The 26,889-nt window shown below is 38.4% G+C and overlaps 1 protein-coding gene across 2 annotated transcripts in view; it reads left to right on the forward strand.

Moving 5' to 3' along the window:
• Window positions 1–26,889, forward strand: part of fmr1 (fragile X messenger ribonucleoprotein 1) — a 69,699-nt gene that overhangs the window by 23,644 nt on the left and 19,166 nt on the right. For both annotated transcript variants that reach the window (XM_060832400.1, XM_060832401.1), the window contains exons 4-10: window positions 969–1,040; window positions 2,016–2,164; window positions 2,317–2,410; window positions 2,514–2,630; window positions 17,625–17,795; window positions 22,595–22,673; window positions 22,758–22,867. In XM_060832400.1, coding sequence (XP_060688383.1) covers window positions 969–1,040; window positions 2,016–2,164; window positions 2,317–2,410; window positions 2,514–2,630; window positions 17,625–17,795; window positions 22,595–22,673; window positions 22,758–22,867 — 792 coding nt within the window. The remainder of the gene's footprint in view (window positions 1–968; window positions 1,041–2,015; window positions 2,165–2,316; window positions 2,411–2,513; window positions 2,631–17,624; window positions 17,796–22,594; window positions 22,674–22,757; window positions 22,868–26,889) is intronic.

Below are 26,889 nucleotides of genomic sequence, written 5' to 3' on the forward strand. Positions count from 1 at the left end.
TGAGACTTTGTAGTGCCTGTAAACTGAACCTTAAGATTTAGCATTAGACATCCAGCCGTCAGTTTGAGTCTGTGATGGCAATTGAGGGACAGAGGAAAAAGAGACGATGAGATGAAGAATCTAAGATTTTCAACAGTTGCAGTGAACATTACCAGAAGCCCTCGCTCAACTTGTACTCAAATTCTAACCTCAGTCTTAACCATTTTCTTTTCTGCCCACTTTGTGCATTTCCAAACCTAATCCCCATACCTTAAGTTTGGCTGATCTTTCATCCTTCTAGAATGCCAGACTTCCTAATTTTCCAGACACCTTCTCCTTGGCCTTCTTTTTCGCATGTGCTGTATGCCCAATCCACTATTCATCCCTGCTTACCTGTCTGTCACTCCAGTTCTTCCACTTTCTCACGTGCATGTTCCTGGACAGCTTTTCCTACCTTCATGGGTTACCCTTTACCTTATAAAAACTAAGATTAAAGATTAATCTAATGTCCAGAGCGAAGGTAGTTGATTGATTTGCACAAAAAAAAGGGAAAGGAAGAAATCTCGCAAAATGATAAAAAGTTTGGTGCCAGTGGTTGGTAAGATAGAGGGAAAGCAAAGATTGGCAAATATTAGGAGAACAAGTGCTCATTGTAGGATTTCTTTGTTTAATTTGGGGAATGCCTTTGTTGGAATCCACATTTTTTTTAATAAACTAGCTAGGTGACAAATAAGCCATGATTTTAAGGAGCTAAAGGTCCTTAGTCATAATATTATACTGCATTTACAACATTACCAAAGGTGTAGAATCTCTCTCATCCCCCTCTCCAATCCATTTGCATTAGGCTTATTTCTGGCATTTTATCAGATTCTTCTTTCAAAATGTGTCATAATAACCTAAACTTTAAATGTCAAAAGGCCATGCTTTTTTTTAACTCAATGTTTCTTAAGTTGCCTTCTCTAAATTAGGAATTGTACTTCTTTTCTCAGGTGTATTCTCGAGCAAATGAAAAAGAACCTTGTGGCTGGTGGCTGGCAAAAGTTAGAATGATGAAGGGTGAAGTAAGAAATTTGTTATGCTTGTATTCAGGTTTCAATTTAATATTGATTTCATTGATATTTTAAAGTGCAAATTACACTTGATTTTAAAATCGATATCTATTTGAAATGGTAGAAAATACTTAGAGGCACTTTTCATTCTAAAGATGCATTTTTGTAAAACATAATGACACGTTTTAAATTATATTACTTGCTGCTCCTTTATATTTTGAAACTTGGCTTTAATCCTGCATGTTATTTTGTTTGGACTTGTGGATTAAATCATATTGCCATCACAAAACCGCAAGCTGACAGTTGTAGTAGTATGGTGGGTGAGTGGGGGAATTGAAAATTGACACTCGTGACACCTTCACATGAGGAAACTATTTTCATAATTTTTTTATTTTTTCCACAGTTAGTCTCATGCAGTGCAAGTTAGATAATGTAAACTATTGTTGGGCGTGTATGCTAGATACTTAGTGTCTCATAACAGTAACCATTCAGTGAGCATTAAGTTAATGGCTTACTATCTGCTCTCTATCATAACTCTATAAATTTGTTAAATTGTGGCATGTTGGTGAAATTTGCTTATTTTCATAAACATTCTCATTTCTGATTTGAAATTTTCATTGGTTTATTTACGAAGTTTATGTTTAAAATTAATAATGGAAATTGCTTCTTTAGAAGTAAAAAGAGTAACAATAGAATCGATTATGTTCGAGAGTAAAGTAACCCACATTGCTATTGATGACTTTTTATTAAGCCTTCTAGGGCTTGGTGAGGTCCATGTTAAATAGCAAATATAGTCCCAGCAATTGTTGCAAGCATCACTTAGTTGTTGTCATCAGTACTAAGTTGTAAAGGATTTTTCATCCACTTGTGCAGCACTTTCGTTCAGTTTTCTTTTGCGCTTTTGACTAATTCTGTTTGTCGTGCATTTATGTCAAAGAAAGCACATATTTGAAGAAATGCTTTTTAAAAAGAAAAAAAATTATTCAGTTTTATGTTATAGAATACGCCGTCTGTGATGCCACTTTCAATGAAATAGTCACAGTGGAACGACTACGACCTATTAACCCTAATAAACCTGCAACAAAAAGCACATTCCACAAAGTAAAGCTTGATGTTCCAGATGACCTGAGGCGTGCGTAAGTAATATTTTAATATCTTAAAAATAATTTCAGAATTTAATGACTACCATATTAAATCTTGACTCTGTGTTTAATAATTAACCCTTAATCTGCTTTGTAACCTTAACTCTTATTCACTATTTCCAATTGTGTATTCCAATTATTTCTAGATGTGCCAATGAATCTGCACATAAGGATTTTAAAAAGGCTGTTGGCGCTTATTGTGTGTACTTTGATTCAGAAAGTAATCAACTAGTTGTTTTGGTATGTGTGAGATTTTCTTTCTTGTTGCCTTCACAATGCTTTCAGTTTTGAGCTTCATTGTACTGAATTTATCCTGATACCATGCTTCTTTACAAAACCCCAGTCCACCAACGAAATGACAGCAAAGCGAGCAAGCATGTTGAGTGACATGCATTTCAGAAGCATCCGTACAAAGTTGACACTGATGTTGAGGAATGAAGAGGCCAGCAAGCAGCTGGAGGTATGTTTAGATGGAATAGTTTTGTTTTCAAATATTCTTATATCTAACGATCTAATGTTTATTAGGGAGTGGAAGTCCCTAATGAAAGCTTGCTGTAAAATACTGGTAGGTAGGAAACGAAGGTACCTTCTGTGATTAGTCATGTTTTCACTCTATTCTCCTTTCTCGCCCCTCAAAGCCCTAAAAGTTATGAAAGATTTGCAAACTAACTATTGGAAACTAATAGTTTGTTGATAGCGATAATCAGACCAATGTTGCTGAACTACATATTGGTAACAGTTATGATCCCAGCCATGGGACAGGACAGATGCCAATGTGAATTCGGACTTGATCGAATAAAAGTCTTACTTTAGTTATTATTTACTCTTGACATCAGTCATTGAACATATTTACAAGAGACTGCCGATGTACTTTTATCAAAATAACATTAGTTCCTTTCACAAAAGAAAAATGCAAACTGGGCAATACTAAATAAGAACTATTTAAAATGATGTGGTTCTGTTCGCCGAGCTGGGAATTTGTGTTGCAGACGTTTCGTTCCCTGTCTAGGTGACATCCTCAGGTCTTGGGAGCTCCTACGAAGTGCTTCTGTGATGTTTCTTCCAGCATTTATAGTGATTTGTCTCTGCCGCTTCCGGTTGTCAGTTCCAGCTGTCTGCTGCAGTGGCCGGTATATTGGGTCCGTGTTGATGTGTTTGTTGATAGAATCTGTGGATGAGTGCCATGCCTCTAGCAGTTCCCTGGCTGTTCTCTGTTTGGCTTGTCCTATAATAGTAAAGTTGTCCCAGTCGAACTCCTGTTGCATGTCATCTGCGTGTGTGGCTTCTAAGGATAGCTGGTCATGTCGTTTCGTGGCTAGTTGGTGTTCATGGACGTGGATCATTAGCTAACTTCCTGTTTGTCCTATGTAGTGTTTTGTGCAGTCCTAGCATGGGATTTTGTACACTACATTGGTTTTGCTCATGCTGGGTATCGGTTCCGTTGTACTGGTGAGTGGCTGTTGGTTTGTGTGCTGTTATGAGTCGTAGTGGTTATAGTAGTCTGGCTGTCAGTTCAGAAATGTTCTTGATGTATGATAACATGGCTAGTCCTTTGGGTTGTGGCATGTCCTCATTCTGTTGTCCCCTGGTAGCGATACGATGGGTCTGAGTGGGATGTCTGGTTTGTGCACTTTAGGTAGTCCATAGAATCTGGCACTCATCCACAGATTCCATCAACAAACACATTGACCTGGACCCAATATACCAGCCACTGCAGTGGACAGCTGGAACTGACAACCAGAAGCGGCAGAGACAAACCACTATAAATGCAGGAGGAAACATCACAGAAGCGCTTCACAGGAGGCTTTCAAACACTGAGGATGTCACCTAGACAGGGGACGAAACATCTGCAACAAAACGTCCCAGAACCACAACAATGAGCACCCGAGCAACAAATCTTCTCACAAATATTTAAAATGATCTTATAGATGTCACATTCATCCTTTTTACCCATTTAAGCACCTTGTAGACACTCAAACTGAAGAGTCACCCATGTCTCCACAATAAAGCTTTATCTCAGTGCTGTTTTCTTCAGTTAATGTCTGGTCCAGATACTCTTAAATAAACTGCTACCTCAGTTCACATATTACTGGTGTTCCTTAAACTCACCATACCAGCATTGTAAGCTGTCTTTCTCTTTGATGCTTTGTCCTTCTGGAGTTTTTCTCTTAAGATCAAAGCTGTTAAGGATTTCTCTTCAGCCCCATTCGCTTAGAAACTGTTAATATTCATCCACAGTATAACCTAAGCACTCATCAAGAGAGCTTGTTCATCACCCCTTCCCGCAGAATGTTGCAATACAAAGATAGACAGCTGAATCAAATCAGCCTCCCTGCTTCAGTATTCACAATGTAGTAGAATTAAAACATTCAAAGACCTTCAAAATTTGATCAGTGGTTCCTAACCAGACTTTTAGAAGAAACAATCCCAGATTTTGTGAATGGTCAATTCTAGACACTGGGTTTATATCTTAAAAAAAGACAAAACCAATTTATTAATAACACACTAAGTTTAGCAGTGTAGAATTAAACAGTAAACTAGTGTTATTAGTATGTATGATTTAAACATGATAATCTTTGTTTTCAGCCCATTCTCACAAAAGATTGACCAACAGTTGAGGGATAAATTACATATAAAGCAAATAACAAAACTGGACAGATTATTTCAGCAATTTTCACAAGACATTATTCCATAAGAATTTGATTGTTTCTTGGTTAATTTTCTGAAGATTTCAATCAGTGCCACTTTATCAATTCACTCTGAGGTTCCATGATGCGTATGATTCAGTTTCTATTCACTGAACTTCCAATAGCTGATTAGGTAGGTTAGCTTTCAAATATTCATACTGTAGCATCAACAACCAAACTTCTATTCCTCTTCAGAAACATTGTCCGAAAATCAGTTCAAACTCTCTAGCTCTCTTTTATTGAATGTCATGTTTCCTCCCAGACTTGCAGGCACCAATTCCTTGGTACTGACCTCCTCAAAAGGCAAGCATCTGTGTTCTGGTTAAACATACTGCTTTCACCAGTGTGAGACGGTCTGTAGAATCCTTTGATCAAGAACCAACCTGTGATTAACTCCCAGGCTGGCTTCCCCAACCTTAGTTTGTTCCTTTGTTGAAAGCAAGCACCTCCTCATAGTCCAAAGGTCACCTTTCAGCTGTCAGCTCACAGATCACAGCTCCAAACCAAGATTGATTAAAGAAATAAAATAATGAAAACTCAGGAGGGTTCTATCAAGAAAAGAACTGAAAGGCTACCTTTAAAGCGGTCATTTAAAATGGCAGAGATGTTGAATAAATATTTTGCATCAATATTCACATTAGATGCCAATAATTAGTGTTCCAAAAATAATAAATAATCAAGTGTCAAAAGCAGAATGAATAAATATAATATCTAGGGGAAAAAAAGTGCAAAAGAAACAATTAGGACTAAAGACCGATCAGTCCCCGATCAGTGAACCTTTCAAGCATTATCATATTCTCCTTTCTGATTTCTCAAAGGTCAATTTCAGAACTTTCATTTTCCAATTCATTTTTATTTTGGTCTTTCTTTTGCTACTATAAATCAATTTCTGTCCTGACTATTCTTCTTGACATAATGTTGCCTTAATATGACACACTTTTTCATGAACGTTTCTCCTGTCTCTAATAATCACTACATGCTTTGCATCATCCAGGTTCTTTAAAGTTGATGACATTCAGTGAAATTAGCTTTTCATGGTTTCCAGGCATAGGTAACAGCACTAACAACTTGTCTCTCGCAACAAAATTCTGAACTTTGAACTTTTTAACCTGCTCAAGTTTTCATTATTTGTTGTGCTTATCAAATGCTTTTTGTTCAATCTTTCACTTTTTTTTTACTCAAACTTGACTCACCAGTTGGAAGTGTGTCTCTAAGCTTTGGTTTAAGAATTGTATCACAAAAGTAGGCTCTTTGGCTGCCCATGATGTCATTCTAATTAATTTCATCTGCTGACACATGGTCCATATCCCTGTATTACTTGCCAGTTCATCTGTCTGTCTAAATGCCTCTTAAATGTTGCTGTCTACCAATTTCCTGGCAGTGTGTTGCTGCCATTGACCACTCACTGTGTAAAAACAAAACTTCCCATTCACATCTCCTTTAAATGTCTCCCCTCTCACCTTAAACCTATGCCCTCTCGCATTTAATGTTTCCACCCTGGGCAAAAGACTCTGACTGTCCATCCTTTTCATGCCCTCATAATTTTGTATACTTTGATCAGGTCACTACTCCGCCTCCGATGCTCAAATAAAAACTATCCAATATTGTCGACCCCTTCCTGATAGCTAGTACACTCTAGTCCGGCATCATCCCAATATACTCCAAATGTGGACTAACCAAAATCTTGTACAGCTGCTACATGACCTGCCACTTTTATATTCAACGCTCCAACCAATGAAGGCAGGCATGCCATATGCAACCTTTATCACCTTGTCCACTTGTGTTGCAATTTTCAGGGTGCTGTAGACTTGGGCCCAAGATCCCCCTCGCTATCAATCCTCATAAAAGTCCTGTATCCTTTTCTCTTGGGTTCAACCTCCCAAAATGCATCACCTCACATTTGTCCAGATTAAATTCCATCTGCCACTTCCCTGCCCAACTTTCATGTCGTCTGCAAACGGAATATTCAGACCACCTACATTTTCATCCAAGTCACCTATATTAGAGACAGCAGAGTTCCCAGCACCTATTCCTTGAAGAACACTGCTGGTCAAAGACTTGCAGTCATAAAAGCACCCATCGCAACTGCCCTTTGTCTTCTATGACTGAGTCAAATTTGTATCCAACTGATCATGGATTCCATATGACTTAACCATGGAAGCAGCCTACCATGAAGAACCTTGTCAAATGCTTCAATGGAATCCCTGTAAACAACATCCACTGTCCTACCTCAATTGTCAGTTAGTCAAAAACTTGAATGAAATGAGCAAGAAGGCACCCCACACAGCCATGCTGACTGTACACAATAAGTCATTTTTCTTTCCCAAATGCAAGCAAGTCCTGTCCATAAGTATCTTCTCCAATAATTCCCCTACCACTGACATAAGGCTCACCGGTCTATAATTTTCTAGGTTGTTCCTGTTCCCCATAAATGAAAGAAAACCAATGGTTATTCTCCAGTCTTCTGGGATCTCTCCTGTGACTATAAAAAGGATACAAAGATCTTTTGTCACAGCTCCAGCAACTGCCTCCCGCAATATCCTAGGATGGATTTTGACTTTAATGTTCAAGATACCCAACACCACCAGCTCCTTAAATATTGACATTCACCAGAATATCAACATGCTCCTCCCTAATTTTACCATCATCCATGTCCTTCTCATCACTGAATACTGATGCAGAGTACTCATTTAATATCACACCCACTTCCTCTGGCATCATGCTTAAATTCCCTCTTTTGTCCTTGAATGGACCTGCCCTTTTCCTCTCTACCTTCTTTCTCCTAATATGTGTATAAAATGCTTGTGGATTCTCCTTAATTCTACTTGCCGAGAGTATTTCATGGCCCCTTTTAACCTTCTTAATTTGTTGTTTAAATCTTTTCTGCTCACTTTGTATTTTTCAAGAGCCTTGTCTGATCTCAGTTTCCTAAGCCATACTTATGCTTTGTTTTTTATTTGAGTAAACTTTCGATGTCTTTTGTTGTCCACGATTTGCCATCCTGACCTTTCGTCCTAACAGGAACATGCTGATCCCGAGCTCTGATCAACTCTTTCCTTTAAAGTAACGTCCCTAATGGTGCACTGAACAGAGGAATTGCATTATCCAAATCATTAAAACATTCCTGACAGTAAGCTTGAATCATGGCCTTTAACATTTGATTCCATCTTTCTAATGCCTAATGTAGATGATAAGTTAAGATGTAAATTATTCTATTTCTAAACTATTCATTGGTACTTTGAGTACTTGTGACATAGTCAGATCAAGTTTTAAATCTGATTTTCCTGAGCAATCTCTCCCTTTCTAATAAATTCTAAGGAAATACTTTAACTGCGTTAATGCAATAAATTTCACACCCATTTCTTTTATCCACACACCCTTTGTTGATGATTGCCTAAGCATTCCTACTACTGCAATAGGTCTTCCCCGTTAACTTGGAACAATTAGCTTCAGTATGTCCTGCTTTAATACAAAGGAAGAATATTATTTTTGTGGTCTTGCTTCTAGGTTCAAGCCTTTATACCTCTGTTATTTTATCTTCCATTTGTTCCTGGGTGCTAATGTCTTTTCCAATCCTACATTTTCAGTTCCTCCAGTTTTTGTTCCTCCAATTTCCTTGTTGATTGTCATATGACTCCTCAACTAGATCTGTCTGTGAGAGATATCATAGGTGTCTGCCAAAATTGCTGTTTCTTGGTTCTTTGATTCTCAACACTAATCTAAGTTCTTAAGGGTAACCAGAATGGCATTTCTAAATATCTCCATAAATGTGAATTCCCATAGGTTTTTAGTTTTTTTCTAACTTCAGTGATCGAAACCACTAACCCAAAGCATATTTTAATACTCCTGCCAATTTTACCAGTATCTGATTAGGTTTCTTCCTTAGAGTCCTAAATTTTTATTGATTTAATCTCAGGGTTCAGCTCATTGACATTGAGATTGTTTCCTTATCACCTTGGTCTGCAGATTGCTATTCCAACAAACTGGTATGCACCTTTATAGCTGTACCTGTCAGGATATTCTGCAATATTAAAATTCAAATATTTTTTGGCCTCTTTAACTTCATAGCTGTTTTTTGCAAGTGAGATGAAATGTCTTAATTCCATCTTCTATAAATTTAAGCACTGAATACAGATTTCTACTGAAATCAAATCCCTCATTGGAATCAGAATCATCCTCTAAACTACTATGTCTTCTTTCTTCCTTTACTTTTTCTCGGCCATTTCATGTCTCACTTCCTGTTTTTTATGGAGTTTAAACTTTTTTACTTTTTGCCCTTTTCTCACTTCTTGCTGATCTGAACTTTTCATCCAGCTCTTTTTTTTTCTTGTCTTTTCCATACTCCTCTTCCAATTCAAGTTTTTAAAATTTCTCTTTTTTGTTCCTCTAATTGAAGTTTTTTTTTCTCTATTTCAGACTTAATCTTCACTAATTGTCAATGACACAGCAATTTCAGGTTTCGCCCCTTTGAACTTTGAATACTAGAACTCACTTTAAGTATCTCATCCTTATGAGATTCTGTTCTAATTTTCTTTCGTTGGTTTTTCTGTTAACTCTCTCCATTTAACCGCAAAGATTTCAAATATTTCAGCATTCGATTTAATACAGAACTGTCCAAACCACAATTCCAACAAATACTGCACAACTCTTGTTTCTGTTTTCTGAGGAGAGAGAGGGGGCTGGAGATGCTGGACGTCAGAGTCGAGAGTGTGGTGCTGGAAAAGCACAGCGGGTCAGGCAGCATCCGAGAAGGAGGAGAATCGACGTTTCGGGCATAATCCCTTCATCAGGAATGTGGAAGGGGGCTGAGAGATAAATAGGGGGTGGAGGCATGGTAGCAGGGAAGGTGATAGGTAGATGCAGGTGGGGGTAATTGTGATAGGTTGGTGGGGAGGATGGAACAGATAGGTGAGAAGGAATTGCACATTATTTTATTTGAAGATTCATAGATCTCGCTAAAACTGGATGAATTTTGACCCTGCAAAGAACCTTCACTTTACTCCAGCCGACAGTAATATTTTGCTCCCTCAAAGCCTGGCACATTACAGTGGGTGGATTTGTGTGATTTGTTAACAGATATCAGCAATTGATGGCTTCTTGTTAGCATTGATCAGGCCTGTATAGCTGAGCTGCACAAGGGTAACTGTTAAGGTCTTGGTTTAATACTGAACCAATCAGATCACAGATTCAGACCTGATTTGATAGGCCCCCATAACAACCTTCGATGCACTGAACTCTGTGAGGGGTCACAGTCTGTTTAGAATCAGAATTTTTGCTTTTGGCTTGATGCTATTTTCTCTAGTTAATGTCTCTTTTTCAGACACTTAAATAAGATGCTAATGAATTCCACTAAGTATTTAATGTGTGTTCCTCAAACACATGTATTCATATATTGTATGATATCATTTTCTCTGACTACTCAACAGCCCTCTCTTTCAGGACCTTTTCTCTTATTAACTGCAATGACATGCGAGACTTCTTGTTAGCCTGAATTGCTTGTAAATTATTAATAACAGTATCTCCTCTGATGGGAACCTCTTCTCTTTGAAAGAACCTTCACACTACCTGCCATTTATATTGTTCCTATTTTTTGTATTAGTAAACTCTTGTTACACAACAGCATTTTATTTTTCTCTTTATTCTTCTTTTCCAAACACACTGAGCAGTTGACATTAAGACTTTAAAGATCTAATTAAAATGCATGTAATCAAGACAAATCTCCAGACACCCAGAAGCCACTCTCATAACAAATCAAAAACAAAGCTTTAAGACCATGTCTTTCTCCTTCTTACCAAACAGTATTGAAACAAAAGTCAAACTTAAAACTATATATCACTGCGCCACTTCAGAAGTCAATCTGACCAACAATAATCATAACTTATGAACTTCCATCACAGTAACAATACAGTATTGAAGTCTGTGGGTAATAAATGCACCTAGAGCTGAGTAACAATGACTAGCGAGGTGAAGTTTTAATTGCATTGCAAATTATTTCACTGACAGCCCATTGCAATCTATAATGGTGCCCATGCGCCTTTTTTTTGCAGTAAATCGGTACTTTCCAACTGATATAGTACTTGTGATAGTAAAGGCAGAATTTGAAAACTATTCTAATGGTCATGAAACATCTGTCAAGGTCATATATTCTCTGCAGTTATGTAAACCAAGTATAAGGGTTCACACATAGCGTGCATTTTTGTCTTTATTTTTGGGAATTAAATTACTGGGTTAGTTTCCTGCACCGTTATTCAGAATGTGAATTTGCTGAGAGATATTGGTGCTTTTTAAAAAAAAATTCTTCGTCATGTATTTCTGAAGAATCTGTTCCTAAATTTTAAGATACAGTAACTTATGGTTCTGCCTGCCTTTCTCTCTTTCAGTTCTCGTGGATGTAGTCTCAAAATCTTGCAGTGCTTCACCAAAATGGCAATACTTTTTATCTATAAGTTTTAGTAATGATCATAAGATCCTAGAAGTATGACAGGATGGATGTGAAGAGGATGTTTACTCCACTGAGCAAATCTAGAATTGGAGATCAGTTTTTAAAAGTAAATTATCACTCATTTAAAACCAATGGGGTGAATTTTTTTCTTCTCTCTCGAGTGTCATGGGTCTATGGATCTCTCTTAAAAAGGCAGTGGAAGAAGGATCTTTGAACATTTTTAAGGCAGTAGTGGATAGAGTCTTCATGAGGGAAGAGCTGAAAGATTATTGGAGTAGACAGGAATGTGAATTTGAGGTTAGATTTGCATCAGCCGCAAGCTTATTAAACAGCAGAATGAACTGAAAAGTTTGAATGGTCTATAATCTGCTTCTTTTGGTCAATTTTTGTGTGTTTTAATAGACAGTAGACAATAGGTGTAGGAGTAGGCCATTCGAGCCAGCACCACCATTCATTATTATCATGGCTGATCATCCACAATCAGTATCCTGTAGCTGCCTTATCCCCATAACCCTTAATTCCACTATCTTTAAGAGCTCTGTCCATCACTTACTTGAAAGTATCCAGAGACTTAGCCTCCACTGCCTTCTGGGGCAGAGCATTCCATATATCCACCACCTTCTGGATGAAGAAGTTTCTCTTCAACTCTGTTCTAAATGGCCTACCCCTTATTTTTAAACTGTGTCCTCAGGTTCTGGACTCGCCCATCAGCGGAAGCATGTTTCCTGCCTCCAGAGTGTCCAATCCTTTAATAATCTTGTATGTCTCAATCAGATCCCTTCTCATCCTTCTAAACTCAAGCGTATACAAGCCCAGTCACCCCAATCTATCAACATATGAGAGTCCCGCCATTCCAGGAATTGACCTAATGAACCTACACTGCCCTCTCTCAATAGCCAGAATGTCCTTCCTCAAATTTGGACACCAGAACTGCACACAATTGTCCACGTGCGGTCTCACAGGGCCCTGTACAGTCGCAGAAGGACCTCTTTGCTCCTATACTCAATTCCTCTTGTTGTGAAGATCAGCTTGCCATTAACTTTCTTCACTGCTTGCTGTACCTGCTTTCAATGACTGATGTAGAAGGACACCTAGATCTCGTTGTACTCTCCCCTTTACCTAACTTGACTCCATTTAATCTGCCTTGCTGTCTTGCTACCAAAGTGGATGATCGCACATTTATCCACATTTAACTGCATCTGCCATGCATCCGTCCACTCACCTAGCCTTCCAAGTCACCCTGTATTCTCATAACATCCTCCACACATTTCACCCTGCCACCCAGCTTTCTGTCATCAGCAAATTTGCTAATATTACTTTGAATACTTTCATCTATATCATTAATGTATATTGTAAACTGCTGAGGTCCCAGCACTGAACCTTGTGGTACCCCACTGGTCACTGCCTGCCATTCCGAAAGGGACCTGTTTATCACTGCTCTTTGGTTCCTGTCAGCCAGCCAATTTTCAATCCAAGTCAGTATTTTGCCCTCAATACCATGTGCCCTAATTTTGCTCACTAACCTCCTATGTGGAACTTTATCAAAGGCTTTCTGAAAGTCCTGATACACTTCATCACTGGCTCTCCCGTGTCCATCTTCATAGTTACATCCTCAAAAAATTCCAAATGTTTAGTCAAGCACGATTTCCCCTCCGTAAATCTATGCTGACTGTGATCTGTCTTGTTACTGCTATCCAGGATCTTTACCACCACTGACGTCAGGCTAACACATCTATAATTCCCTGTTTTCTCTCTTCCTCCCTTCTTGAAAAGTGGGACAACATTAACCACCCTCGAGTCGGCAGGAACTGATCCTAAATCTATAGAACATTGGAAAGTGATTACCAATGCGTCCACAATTTCTAGAGCCGCCTCCTTAAGTACCCTGGGATACAGACCATCAGGTCCTGGGGACTTATCAGCCTTCAGATCAAACAGTCTATCCTTCACCATTTCATGTTTAATATAAATTCCCTTCAGTTCTTCCATTGCCCTAGGTTCTTCAGCCACTATTACATCTGGGAGATTGCTTGTGTCTTCCCCAGTGAAGACAGATCCAAAGTACCTGTTCAACTCTTCTGCCATTTCCTTGTTCACCATAATAGATTCACCCGTTTCTGTCTTCAAGGGCCCAATTTTAGTCTTGACCATTTTTTTACTTTTCACATGTCTAAAAAACTTTTACTATCCTCCTTTATATTTTTGGCCAGTTTGCCTTTGTACCTCATTTTTTATCCACAAATTACCTTTTTAAGTTATCATCTGTTGCTCTTTAAATGTTTCCCAGTCCTCCGGCTTCCCGCTCATCTTTGCTATGTTATACTTTTCTTTTATCTTTATACAGCCCTTAATTTCTCTCGTCAGCCACGGCAACCCCTGCCTCCCCTTAGGATCTTTCTTCCTCTTTGGAATGAACTGATCCTGCACCTTCTGCATTATACCCAGAAATACCAGCCATTGTTGTTCTGTTGCCATCCCTGCTAGGGTATTGAACCATTGAACTTTGGCCAGCTCCTCCCTCATAGCTCCATAGTTCCCTTTGTTCAACTGCAATACTGACACTCCCGTTTCCCCCTTTTCCCTCTCATATTGCCAATTAAAACTTATCGTATTATGGTCACTACCTCGTAAGCTCCTTTACTTTGAGATCCCTGATCAAATCCAGTTCGTTGCACAACACCAGATCCAGGAGTGCCTTCTCCCTGGTAGACTCCAGTACAAGCTATTCTAAGAATCTACTCAGAGGCAATCTACAAATTCCCTGTCGTGGGGTCCAGTACCACCCTGATTCTCCCAGTCTACCTGCATGTTGAAATCCTCCATAACAACTGTAGTGACCTTTTGTTTGAGCCTGGGAGCATCATAGCCTGATTGCATGCTCATTTGGTTTCCATTTGGAATCTTTGGAAATGTGATCCCACTGCCAGCTTATCTGAGATCAGCAAATGGATACAAGAAATCGTATTCCAATATAGATCTACAGAGCCTTGGAGCTCTAATCTACTTTGTTCTAGGTTTTGAAACCACTGATGCTAAGCATTATAGGAAAATAAAACATGCACTGTGGGCTAATGTTTGCTTCACTCCTTAATGAAGAAAACTGAAGTGATACATGGCTTCTTGAATGCCACACAATCAAATCTATGCTGTGTATGAAATAAATGCTGAAACTGTGTTGCTGGAAAAGCGCAACAGGTCAGGCAGCATCCAAGTAACAGGAGAATCGACATTTCGGGCATGAGCCCTTAATCCTGAAGAAGGGCTCATGCCCGAAACGTCGATTCTCCTGCTCTTTGGATGCTGCCTGACCTGCTGCACTTTTCCAGCAACACATTTTCAGCTCTGATCTCCAGCATCTGCAGTCCTCACTTTCTCCTGTGTATGAAATAATCCAAGCATAGTACTCAACTTTATTTTCAATAATCACACCCTACTACCCTTTGCAGATTATTGATTATAACCCTAATTAAAATTTGAAAATAAAGCCCTGAAAATCTCCTATTGTTTTGAAATCATTCAATTTAAGTCCAAAATGTTCAACTGAAAAATTACCTTCTCATTTCATAATTGATCAGGACAAGAGAGACCACTGCAACATGTTTGCAGCAAGCCAGACATCAACTACAGTAAGTTCAAGAATCGTGACTCAGTGATGATGAAGAAACAGCAATATATTTATAGTCAGGTTGTTTTCTTCGTATTTGCAATAGAGGTCACAAATTTGTGAGATGCCGTTATAGAAGCCATGGTGAGTTGCCACAACTCATCTTGTAAGTGATTCATAATGCAGTCACAGTATGCTTGTGATGGAAGGAATGAATGTTTAAGCTGGTTGATGTGATGCCAAGCAGGCAGACTACTTTGTTAGGATATTGAGCTTCTTGAGTGTTGGAACTTTACTCACCCAGCTAGATGGATAGTATCTACCATGCTCCTGACTTCTGCCTCATAGACAGTGGAAAGGATTTGGGGCATCAGGTGACTTGCTCACTGCGGAATTTACAACCTGTGGCCACTATACATATAAATATATGGTGGATTCGTTTAAATTTCCGGTCAATACTAATCCCCCAAGATATCAACAATGGGAAACTGAGTAATCATGATGTAATTAAATGTCAAAGTTAAATGGTTAGACACTCTTATTGGAGATGATCATTGGCTGGCATGTCGCTATTTACCATTTAATAGCCCCGGCTTAAATGTTATCCAGATCTTTGTAGCATGTGGGTACAGATTCTTTCACTGCCAGTGGATATATGAATGGAATTGATTGTGGCTATTAGCAGCGAATATTGCTTCTTCTGACCTTATGAAAGGAAGTTTGTTGATGAAGCAACTGAATACGGTGGGGCTGAGGACAATTCTTTGAGATAATCCTGCAGTTGAGATATTGGCATCCAACAATTGCAACCAATTTACTTTGCTAGGTATGACTACAACAAGCGGGCAGTTTTCCCCCTTGATGCACATTGATTTCAATATTACTAGGGCTGATTAAAGCCGCAGTTGCTGCATTAGTGTCATGGGTAGTCACTCTTACTTCACCTCTTGAATTCAACTCTCTGTCCATTTTTGGGCTAAGTCTGTAATGAGGTCTGAAGTCATCTGGCCCAGGCAGAACCCAAACTATATTAAGCACGTTATTGGTAACTGTTACTTTATAGAAGTTTGAATGTAGGTTGATAGGTTAATAATAGGCCTCGAATTAATTTTTAAAATCTTCTTGACAGAACGTAGCTGGGCACTTTTCCATTCTGTATGATGGATCCCTGTGTTATTTCACTCCTGTAATTGTGCATCTTCGGTATTGAGCTGTGATGTTTTTATGGCCTGTAGCATTTGCAGCATCCAGTGCACTCAGCTGTTCCTTGTTTATCACTTTTTCTGGTATAATATACTCTGAAATCACTTGGCAGATCTTAGAAGGATATGTCCGATTAAATCCTTATTTGCTGTATATGAAAGTCCGAAGTATTATTTTGTGTGTACCTACTGCATAGAGAAGCTATTGTATGTATGTTGCTATCCAACAATGAACATGTCAAAAACAATAATGTAAGAAAGAATTTACCTACCCAAGTGGGCTTATTGTAAATTTTGAGACTCTATCCACACTCCTTAGCCCTTATAATCTAGATTTCAAGTCTGTGGTTAAATTTTCAGTTGCACTTACGATTTTGCTTTCATGTTGATTTCTTTATTATCTTCACTTCTGATGTCTCTTAAGATCATTCCTATTTCTTAATCATATGCTGTATCTCCGTGATATTTTCTGAAGGCATAACATTAGTTTTCACACATATGCTGACAACACCCAGCTCTGTCTAACTACTACTCCTCTCAATATCTTCACTGTTGCTAAGTTATCAAAGTCCTTAAATGACATTCAGTGTTGCAAGAGTAGAGATTTCCTACAATTAAATGTTGGAATGACTGAATGTATTCCCACTCTAAAATCTGTTCCCTAACTACCAGCACAATGCATCTCCCTGGCAGCAGTCTGAAACTAGTCTGTTTGAAGCTATGTCAGATTTAACCCAAGATGAGTCTACACGGATAGATTTGCCTTCTAAATAAGACTGCCTATTTCCTGCCAGTAGCCTCAACTCTGTGTCAGCTCATTTGCTCCTGAAATCCCCAATCATGCTTATGTTACCTCTAGACTTGACCATTCCAATGCCTATCCTGGTCTCCCACATTTTACCTTCTGTTCAAAACTACTGCGTGTATTTTATCTCGCACTATGTTCACCTCTGTGCTTGCTGAATTACATTGACTTCATCAAGCACCATCTTGCTTTTGGCATTCTCATCCTTATTTTCAAATCCATCCATAGTCTTGCATCTCTCTCTTTCTGCCTCAGATAGCTGCATGTATATGGTTTCTTGAGCATACCCAATTTTAATCACTGCAGTAAATGTGGCCATACCATTGCTGCCTAGGCCCTAATTGCTGGAATTCCCTCTCTCCACTTCTCTTGCTGACCGCATTTCTTAAAGACACACTGTCCATTTTTTTACCCCATGTAAAATTGTGGGTATCTACCAGGCAAACATATCTTGTTTATTTTAACACATTCACCAAAGTTGAAATTATTGAACTGGCAACATCTTTTGATTTGTCTAGGACTTGATGTCAGGTGATCACATGGACATTACAACACCAAAACCCAGAGGGTTAGAATTCTGAATTTGTCTAGCATTAAGAGGAATGTAAAGGAGCTCACTATATTTGCTTAGCCATAATGTTTTTTCAAGTTACATCTTATAAAGAAGATACTCTCCTGATATTACATCTGTTTGTGCTTGTTTTAATTTTGCAGAGCTCTCGACAGCTTGCGTCACGTTTCCACGAGCAGTTTGTTGTACGAGAAGACCTCATGGGTCTCGCCATCGGTACTCATGGAGCCAACATCCAGCAAGCTAGGAAAGTGCCAGGCGTCACTGCAATCGAACTGGATGAAGAGACTTGCACTTTCCACATCTACGGTGAGGTGGGTTCCTTTAGAAGCTGTAATAAATGCAATCGGATTGGCAATTAATGGGTGGAGCTGCTGAGTTTCATTTATTTTCATAAACCCATCGCATCAGTTTCAACTGAAGAATATTGCTAAAAGAATGAAATCATTTTTTTGCTGCAAATCAACATTCCGTCTAATTGTTTTCTCTGCTGTGCAGACCTCCAAGGTCCGTGCCCAGCAGTAGCTTCTGGAATTGGCATGCATCTAACCTCAAAGTTGCTGCAAATTCACTAAAACACCTCGATTTCTCTGTACCTTGGATTCTGCATCCATTCTCCATTTAAGTAATACCGAATTTTGTATTCTTCCTGCCAAACTGAGCAACTTCACATTTGCCCACATTATGCTTCCATCAGCCAGATCTTTGCACGCTCATTGAACCTAGCTATATCAATCTGCATTCTTGCTACATCATTTTCGCAACATACTTGTTACCTATCTTTGTATCATCTGCAAATTTAGCCACAATATCTTAAATGCTCTCATCTAAGTTATCGGTGTAAATTGTGAAAAATTGAGGGGTCCAGCACAGACCACTGCAGAATATAATCATAGAGACCCTTGGGGTTTGCTAGCCTCTAAACTTTGCAATTTGATCTTTAAATCTCCTCTCCTATCTATCTTCCTTTCTTCATTTAATACACTGTCAAAGCCTGTGCCTTTGACCAAACCTATGACTGCTGTCTTTGGCATGGTATCTAAATTGCTTTATCGCTGTCCTTCCTGATAAGGAATTGCAGTCCTGTTGATTTGCTGCTGTTGTCCTCCTTGGCAGTAGTGGTTGCAGTGAAGGGTAGGCCTTTTGAAGTAAACTTGAACATAGCAATGCAATGGTCCATCTGGCTAAAAGGAGGAAGATGCGAGACTGATGAGACTAACCAGTCCACTTTGAAACCTGAGGGGATCATCAGCTGACATTACGGGGTCTCATCACCTTCCATGTTTTAACTAAAGAAGGAAGCATAATTACTGGAGACAAAGAAGAGTTTGTGGGATATCTTTCCAAAGAATGTCGTTCTGTTTTGGTTATGATTATTTTTAAGTTGTGGAAAAATCATAAGTAGAGTACTCAATGAATAAAAACTGACAAGCATGGAATTACACAGTTCAGTCAGAATTCCTATTCTAAGCAACAAATGTGAAAACTTTGACCTTGACCAGAAATAATAATATATTAGATATTCCAGTTTTGTCCAGTTAGAAATAATTGTTTCTTCTAAGCTACATAATGCTAATTTCAAGTCTTTCCTAGTCAGGACCAAATGAATGTAACAAACATCAAGTAAACCTTTTAAAGTTTTACATTTTGCTTTGAGAAAAATTGTCCATGAGTCTCTCAACTGTACAGTATGCAGAGTGTACAAGAGGCTGTTATCAGTGGCTAGATGATGCCCCTGAGCTACTCCAGACCTTAAGCTTATAATCTCAATGTAATCTTCAGCACTGACCAGAGTGCTATATTCTCGAGGTCCATCAAATGATGTATGAAACCAGGATCTGGTCTTGCTTTTTCATGTGGATGTTGAACTTCCATAGCGCTAGTTAAAAACAAGCAAGACATTAGTTAATAAGATAATGTTCAATTAACCATACCACACCTGATCATTTAACCCACTGATGTCCTAGGATCCAAAATGACAATGTTGGTTGATTACACCATTCCACAGTTTTGGCATGTTTTGAGATATGATAGAGTATGACACTGAATAAATGAGAGTCTTTTATTTGTCTGTTATTTCTTTTTTTGAGGCCTAATGTGTTTTTGTTTTAGTGATGCAAGTAAACTGCTTTGGGTGTACAGATTGAAGCCAGGAGATTTTGCCTGTTAATTGTGGTGTCACGCTTTAGTTATTGGGGGCAGCATGATGGGGGCAGAGATGAAAAGAGAAATGGGGATAAAATATAGCAATTTCATAACAATGCAAGCAGATGCATTAAAAAACAATCTGTTTTGAGTTTGTGACTTGTAGTGGTGATAGTTTGAGATTCTTGCTGTGAAACATTAGGGACTCAATTTTTCCATACTTAATTTTGTCAGGTAGCATAATGCAACTGTTAGTTGTTATGTATGACTTGGTGTTGCTTTCCTTGAGGAATAGTTTAGATTATATTACTTACAGTGTGGAACTGGCCCTTCGGCCCAACAAGTACACACCGACCTGCCAAAGCGCAACCCAACCAGACCCATTCCCTTACATTTACCCCTTCACCTAACACTACAGGCAATTTAGCGTGGCCAATTCAACTAACCTGCACATTTTTTTTGGATTGTGGGAGGAAACCGGAGCACCCAGAGGAAACCCACACAGACACCGGGAAAAATGTGCAAACTCCACACAGACGGGAATTGAACCCGGGCCTCTGGCGCTGTGAGGCAGCAGTGCTAGCCACTGTGCCACCGTGCCTTCTCGTGTGCCACCGTGCCTTCTTGAATAGTCTCTGGATTTTTCCTGAAAAATGTTTTGAAATTAAATTCCAGTTGATCCCAACCTAGAATAAACATGATTCTTCGTATCTTTGTCCATTCAAGCCATTGTACTCTTGGAAAATTTAATTTACAGGTGTGGCGATGTATGACTATTGTCTTGGTCAAGAGGATTGATAAATTTTGTGAGCATTTCTAGTTAGTTTTTGTTCTATTTTCTTTCTGTTTCATTGTGAAACTGTTTTGCTTAAATATTCTCACTAAATGTATCTCCATCGGAAAGTCCTTCTCCAAATGAGTTGGCTATGGAGTGTAAATGTCATTATGCAAATGCTGAAAGCACTTTTCTGTTTATGAATGCCCCTGTTTTGGGGGAGCTGCCCCTTTAGAGAACAGGAATTGTAGTCTCCTGGAAAAGTACTGGACAAACAGTTGAATTAATATATTTTCTTGGTTACATTTTCATGGAAAAGAAACCTATGGGCAATGAGTATAGTGCTATTAGGCCTTGAAATTACTAAACTAATGAATTGTAAACAGTATTTGGAGGTTCATTCCTTTCTTGCTGCATTTAGCATTTATTGCTATAGGAATAGGGTAAGAAAGTTGGGAACTGTTGCTGCTACTGTACATGGCGTTATTGAGAGTGTATCTGCAGTATTATGTACAATTTTAGTTCCCTAACTTGAAGACTCATACTGAAGACAGTGCACTTCATTGATTCTAGAGATGAGAGGTTTGGTAGTTTAGGGCAACACTGTTTGGAGTCAGAAGAATGAGAACAGAGGTAATTGAGATATATAACATCAAGATGATTAAAGAGATCTAGAAATGAAGTTTCCTCAGGCAAGCTAGAACAAAGGTCATATTTTTAGGATCAAGCATAACAGGTTTTATTAAAATGGATGAGAAATTACTTAAAGAATCCCGATCTGGGGAATTCGCTACCTCAGAGTAGTGGGTGCTGGGACATTGAGTAAATTTCAGGAGGAGATAGATTTTTAATTAGTTTTGAGCTTAAAGAGTTATGGGGAACTGGCAGAAAAGTGGAGCTAAGGCAAAGATGAGATTGGTCATGATCATATGAAATGGCAGAGCAAACTTGAGGGGCTCAATTTTCTACTCCTTCTAGTTCTTTTGTTCTTATTTAACCTGAAGTGATTTGCACTGTCGTAATTTGTTGTAATTGCCAGGTGTTTTTTTTATCTTGGTTAGAAAGTTGGTAATTTGCTTCCCCATCCCAGGAAATATGACTGAATCTCATGGAATCATTCTAGTTGAGATTCAGAAGAATATGCCAGAGGATCATTGGGTCCTTACGGCTGGCTCATGGGACAAAAGTAACCCTTTTAAAAAGTAACATTCTATTCAGAGTGGCTATAGATGTGCACAGAATTTGGTGCCAGGACTCCAGGGACACAGTCTTATGTTAAAAGTTTGAACAACCAGCTGAGCAGGTGTTGAGGCAGTATCAGTCACAGTGGTTTTTGAGGAACATTCACAGGCTGGATCTCAGAACATGGAGTGTTGAAATCCCTTAGGAAGAAGAAGACTGCGTTTCACAGGATTTTGTGACTCAGTGTGATTATTGACGTCTGAATGAGTTGCTGTCAAATCCATGAGATCTGTCTTGGTCATATTTACTGTTTATTAAATAGTGTGTGTATGAACACAACTTGCCTGTTAATTCAGAATTACCTCAAATTCTGGATGTTACGGTTTGTGTAGGTTGTTTACTTTTCTTATTTTGTATGTCAAAATTTATCTTACGTGGTTTAAAACTCTGCAAACCTGTTACTTTTCTCTAAGTAACTGCGATATTAAACTTTGTCTTCTTTAAATAAACACATTGCTGGTTCCTAACCAGATCGTAGCATGATTTAGCTGTCTTGTCAGAAATTGCAACACATGACATGATTATCTCTTTGACACCAAAATCATCTTAAAGATACTTTTATTCATGTTGATCTTTCCACCAGGACTTTCCCCTTTATTATGTGGAGGATGGTTTCTTTTGAAAAGTGAGGAAGCCTTTTCAAGAAAAGTAACTCATCTTTCTATATCTGCGTGATGTTTCTCATATTCCTGTTATTAGTAAGATTTTATAATGTTGATGTGTGCCTACATGTCTCTCTTTAAGCTAGTTATTGGAAGGTGTGTCCCTTGCACTGTACACCAATAGGAATCAATGCTTTTAATAAGGAGGAAGCAAACTGGTCAGATCACCCTTCAAATTGCATTGCAGTATAACTATATACAGAAATGGTAACGTTAATATAATTAATTTAGTTGAAATTAATGTTTCCTCTAGGCGACATTCTTCCTTTAATATCAATCTGATTTATAGGACCAGGAGGCAGTCAAGCAAGCCAGAAATTATCTCGAGTTCACAGAAGACTCTGTACAAGTACCGAGGAATCTAGTAGGTAAGTCCAGTTTAAGAAATGCACCAAAGTGAATATTATTTATTTTTGGATTTATAAAATGGAACTGATCCATTCCTTCTCCAGGAAAAGTAATAGGCAAAAACGGGAAGCTCATACAAGAAATTGTAGACAAATCGGGAGTTGTCCGAGTGAGAATTGAAGGAGATGGTGACAAAAAGATTCCACGTGAAGAGGTGTGTTGTGCTTTTGTTGTGATAATTTGACACATGGTATACTGCTTGTTATCGATCTAAGTATGATGTCTCTTGATAAACTCATACCATCCTCATCCTCCAGTTACCAGACTGAGCATCCCTTCCCACCCATCTACCTTTGGACCTGACACAATTGAAGAGCTTGGCATGTCCTGGACTTTCTCATTTAACAACTGCCTCTCAAACTCCCCCAACCCCCACCAACACATTTGTTCAGCCCCTTGATTCATCTAGAAAGTTCAGCCTCACATTTTTCCATAAAATGCACCCACATTCCACTTGCTGGTTCTCACCAACTCCTAGGTTTCACCACATTAATACTGTGGAATGCACTACCATACCCCAAACATGATTTGAATCTAATTCCTTTTATGTGATATTAAACTTGCTAGTGGTATTCTAACCTCAATGTACCTGTTTCCAGTCTGCTCCTTATTACTTAGCACTTTTTAAGTGCAGCTTTTTATAAGGAAAAATTATTAAATACACACAGTTGTTTTGTCACATGGACCTTAAACATTGCTAATAAGATGCATGCAATCAAAGCTGTCTTCTTAGACTAAACATGACTGAAATGCAAAAAAAAACAACTTTTGAAAGGAAAGAACAATTTATATTGCATGGGAAGTGGATGTGGATTGATTAAACTGTGATTGGCATGGAGGAATGGCAGGAACCGTTAAATCTTTGAGGCAACTGATTAAATTGAAAAGTAGGAAGTCAACTTTGCAAGTTAGTTTAACTTGCCTCAGACAGATCAGTTAGTTTTCTTGCATTTCAGTTCTGATGAGTGGAACACAGCATGTTTTGACATTGTTTTGTTTTAGCTGTGATTAAATGATAGCTGAATGTACATTGCAAACAAATTGCTTGTAACTATTTCACAGAAAATGTTCGAATTTGTTCTCCTGCACCAAATGAAGAATTTCAGGCAACTACATCATAACTTGCATGGTTGTGAGAAAGCAGTTTCCCTTGTAATACATGGCATAACATTTCTATCATTCTCAACCAATGTCATTAATTACTTTATCCAATGCCACAGGAATACTTCTGTGCTTTTTTTTTCCTGAAAGAAAACGTGTCCAGTCCATCTTTAAATCTCTGGGATACACCTTTGCTATACTGAAATTGCAGGCTCAAGCTTAAACCAAGGAGAAACTGAGTACTCCATATGAACACTGAATGTTAGATGTGTGTGTCTGAAAACCCTGAACTGATTTATATGCACTCACTAAGTCTTTACTTAACAGCGTTTGGATGTTTACATCCTTACACACAGCTACATCGACATTTTAGGTAGAACACTAATGTGTTATCTTCGACATAGCATAAGATTCCTTTCCTTCCAAGGCAGCACTATCTCTGTCTTGCTGAGAGCAGTATCATGAGAATGCCAGTATGAATTTAAGAAGTCTGAGTTGGCATTTGATCATTATGCAACATCTTGAAAAGTTATAATGCCTGAAAGGATGAAGTCAGTTGCATCATGTCTCCAAGTGACATACTTCAAAGGTTACATTTCAAAGTATCAGGTTTCCCTGAATAAAACCAGCTTAAATGGCTGAAATAACCAATTTTTTTATCAAGTCATCATTTAATAATCTAACTGATGCAAAAAGGATAAATGACTGAAAAATGGCAACAGGAAGCCATACCGTCTTTTATTCCCTTCAGGCTTTCACTCTTGAAGCAGCAAGTTATTACCGTGCTGGAGTTATGAGTTCCTATCAATTTATAGTTTAGAAGTTCAGAGGAAAATATTAAAAATGCTAAATGTTTAAATCATTCAGCAGTGAAGCCAGTTTCCTAGCCACACAATCCGTGCTCACCTGCTTCAGGCCTCGGAATTTATCATTCTGGAAACTTGCTTTTTTTTAATTAATCCAATTAAAATTAGCAATGCGCATTATTTGTTTCTTCCTTTCTCATTTTTTCGTAGTTGTTAGAGATAAGGATCTCTACTGGCATTTTGACCAGAATTTTTTTCCCTGAGTCAGGGAACCTTAATTGAGATAAAAAGTGGCTTCAAATTGTCTTCCTTTTTAAAACTATCTGAAATTAACATGAGGAAATCTTACTATTATTCTTCCTGGTCAATATGTATTTACAGAGCACAAGCTGCAGCAAATCGTTTTTCTCAGCTTCAGACAGGTGCATTTACAAATTTGTTCAATATAAATTTTGCCTTAAGATTTTTAACATTGTTCTCTAGCTTTTCTTCAAATAAATTTGAAAAGCACCTGAGTCGAAATCATTAGAAATTGAAGAAAATGTTGCATCAGTACAGCTTATTCAATGGTATTGATACATTCTCGGACATCAGATATGCAGCACTTGCTTAGAGTGTACCGTTCAAATTAATCACATTGTCATGACTCAAGGCGGCACGGTGGCACAGTGGTTAGCACTGCTGCCTCACAGCGCCTGTAGACCCGGGTTCAATTCCCGACTCAGGCGACTGACTGTGTGGAGTTTGCACGTTCTCCCCGTGTCTGCGTGGGTTTCCTCCGGGTGCTCCGGTTTCCTCCCACAGTCCAAAGATGTGCGGGTCAGGTGAATTGGCCAAGCTAAATTGCCCGTAGTGTTAGGTAAGGGGTAAATGTAGGGGTATGGGTGGGTTGCGCTTCGGCGGGTCGGTGTGGACTTGTTGGGCCGAAGGGCCTGTTTCCACACTGTAAGTCTAATCTAATCTAAAAAAAAAGGCAAATATCTTAAGGCCAAGGCTGTGTTTTCAGATTGCAAACCCTTTAAATGAACATTTTTAAAGAAAAGCTTACTGGATAAATTATTACAACGATAATTTCTGTGTGAGCCCTCACTTCAGAAATAAGTTGGAGTGGATTTCAAATGATTTCAATTTGTGGGGTGGATAATAGAATATGAATCAGATCTTCAAACTATAATCTTATTATTAAAAAGAAATATGTGCCAATAAAGACTTCATCAAGTCTATAACAGCAATAATTCTGCAGATACACAAGATTTTTTAAAATAGTCAGTTCTTTTAGCATTCATTGTTTTATTTCAATATGAAGTCAATCATTTGCAATCTGCAGAGAGATTCCATGACCAACAAAACACTTGGAAGCATAGATGGTTCACTCGAATTAACCTTAATTACACAGCATCTATTGTATATCTATCTCTCTGATACTTGGTTTGTCTCATATTTCATACTGCAGTAATAAAGGTACTGATCACAATTTTGCAAGCCACCGACACGCCAATATGCAAGGAATATAGGAATATAAATCTTGCACAATTTTAAAATGGAATACACAATGATTCAAATATTGAATATTGTCTAAATATGTTTTGATGTTAATTTTGCATTTTCTCAGTAGACTAATTCTGAGCATCCAATTCTAAAAATCAAGTTTATAAACAAAATGTTACAGCATTTATAACAAATTAACAAAGCTTAGTTATGCAGTTGCATTTTGTGATATAATCCATTGAAGCATTGTAGCTTCAAGGAACCATGGCTTGAGCTCATGAAACTTCACAAATATCATTCCGCTAACTAAATGAAGCATCTGAAGCATTTATCAGACTAAAATCTGAGATAATGCAATCTTTAGAATAGTGTTAAGGGCTGTCTGATTTCTGAATCAAATGAACACCACAATACTTTGAAGTTGTGTGTAATGAAACCCCAGACAGTGAGGTGAGTTGTTAACTGAGCTGCCAGAACCTGTTTCTTAAACCCTTCTTTATGACCAGTCTCAGTAGAAATCATTGTATGAAACCTGGACCAGTCACTCATCTTTGTCTTTGAGTTGGAAGTCCCGTTGAAGGACTTAACTATTATTAGGAGAAAGTGAGGACTGCAGATGCTGGAGATCAGAGTCGAAAAGTGTGGCACTGGAAAAGAACAGCCAGTCAGGCAGCATCCGAGGAGCAGGAGATTCGACATTTTGGGCATAGCCCTTCATCAGGAATTATTATTATTTCAATGGATACTTTGTATCCGTAACAAAGTGCTGCATTGCCAGAAG

The sequence above is a fragment of the Hemiscyllium ocellatum genome, chromosome 11 (assembly GCF_020745735.1).
Source record: "Hemiscyllium ocellatum isolate sHemOce1 chromosome 11, sHemOce1.pat.X.cur, whole genome shotgun sequence".
Taxonomy (NCBI): Eukaryota; Metazoa; Chordata; class Chondrichthyes; order Orectolobiformes; family Hemiscylliidae; genus Hemiscyllium; species Hemiscyllium ocellatum.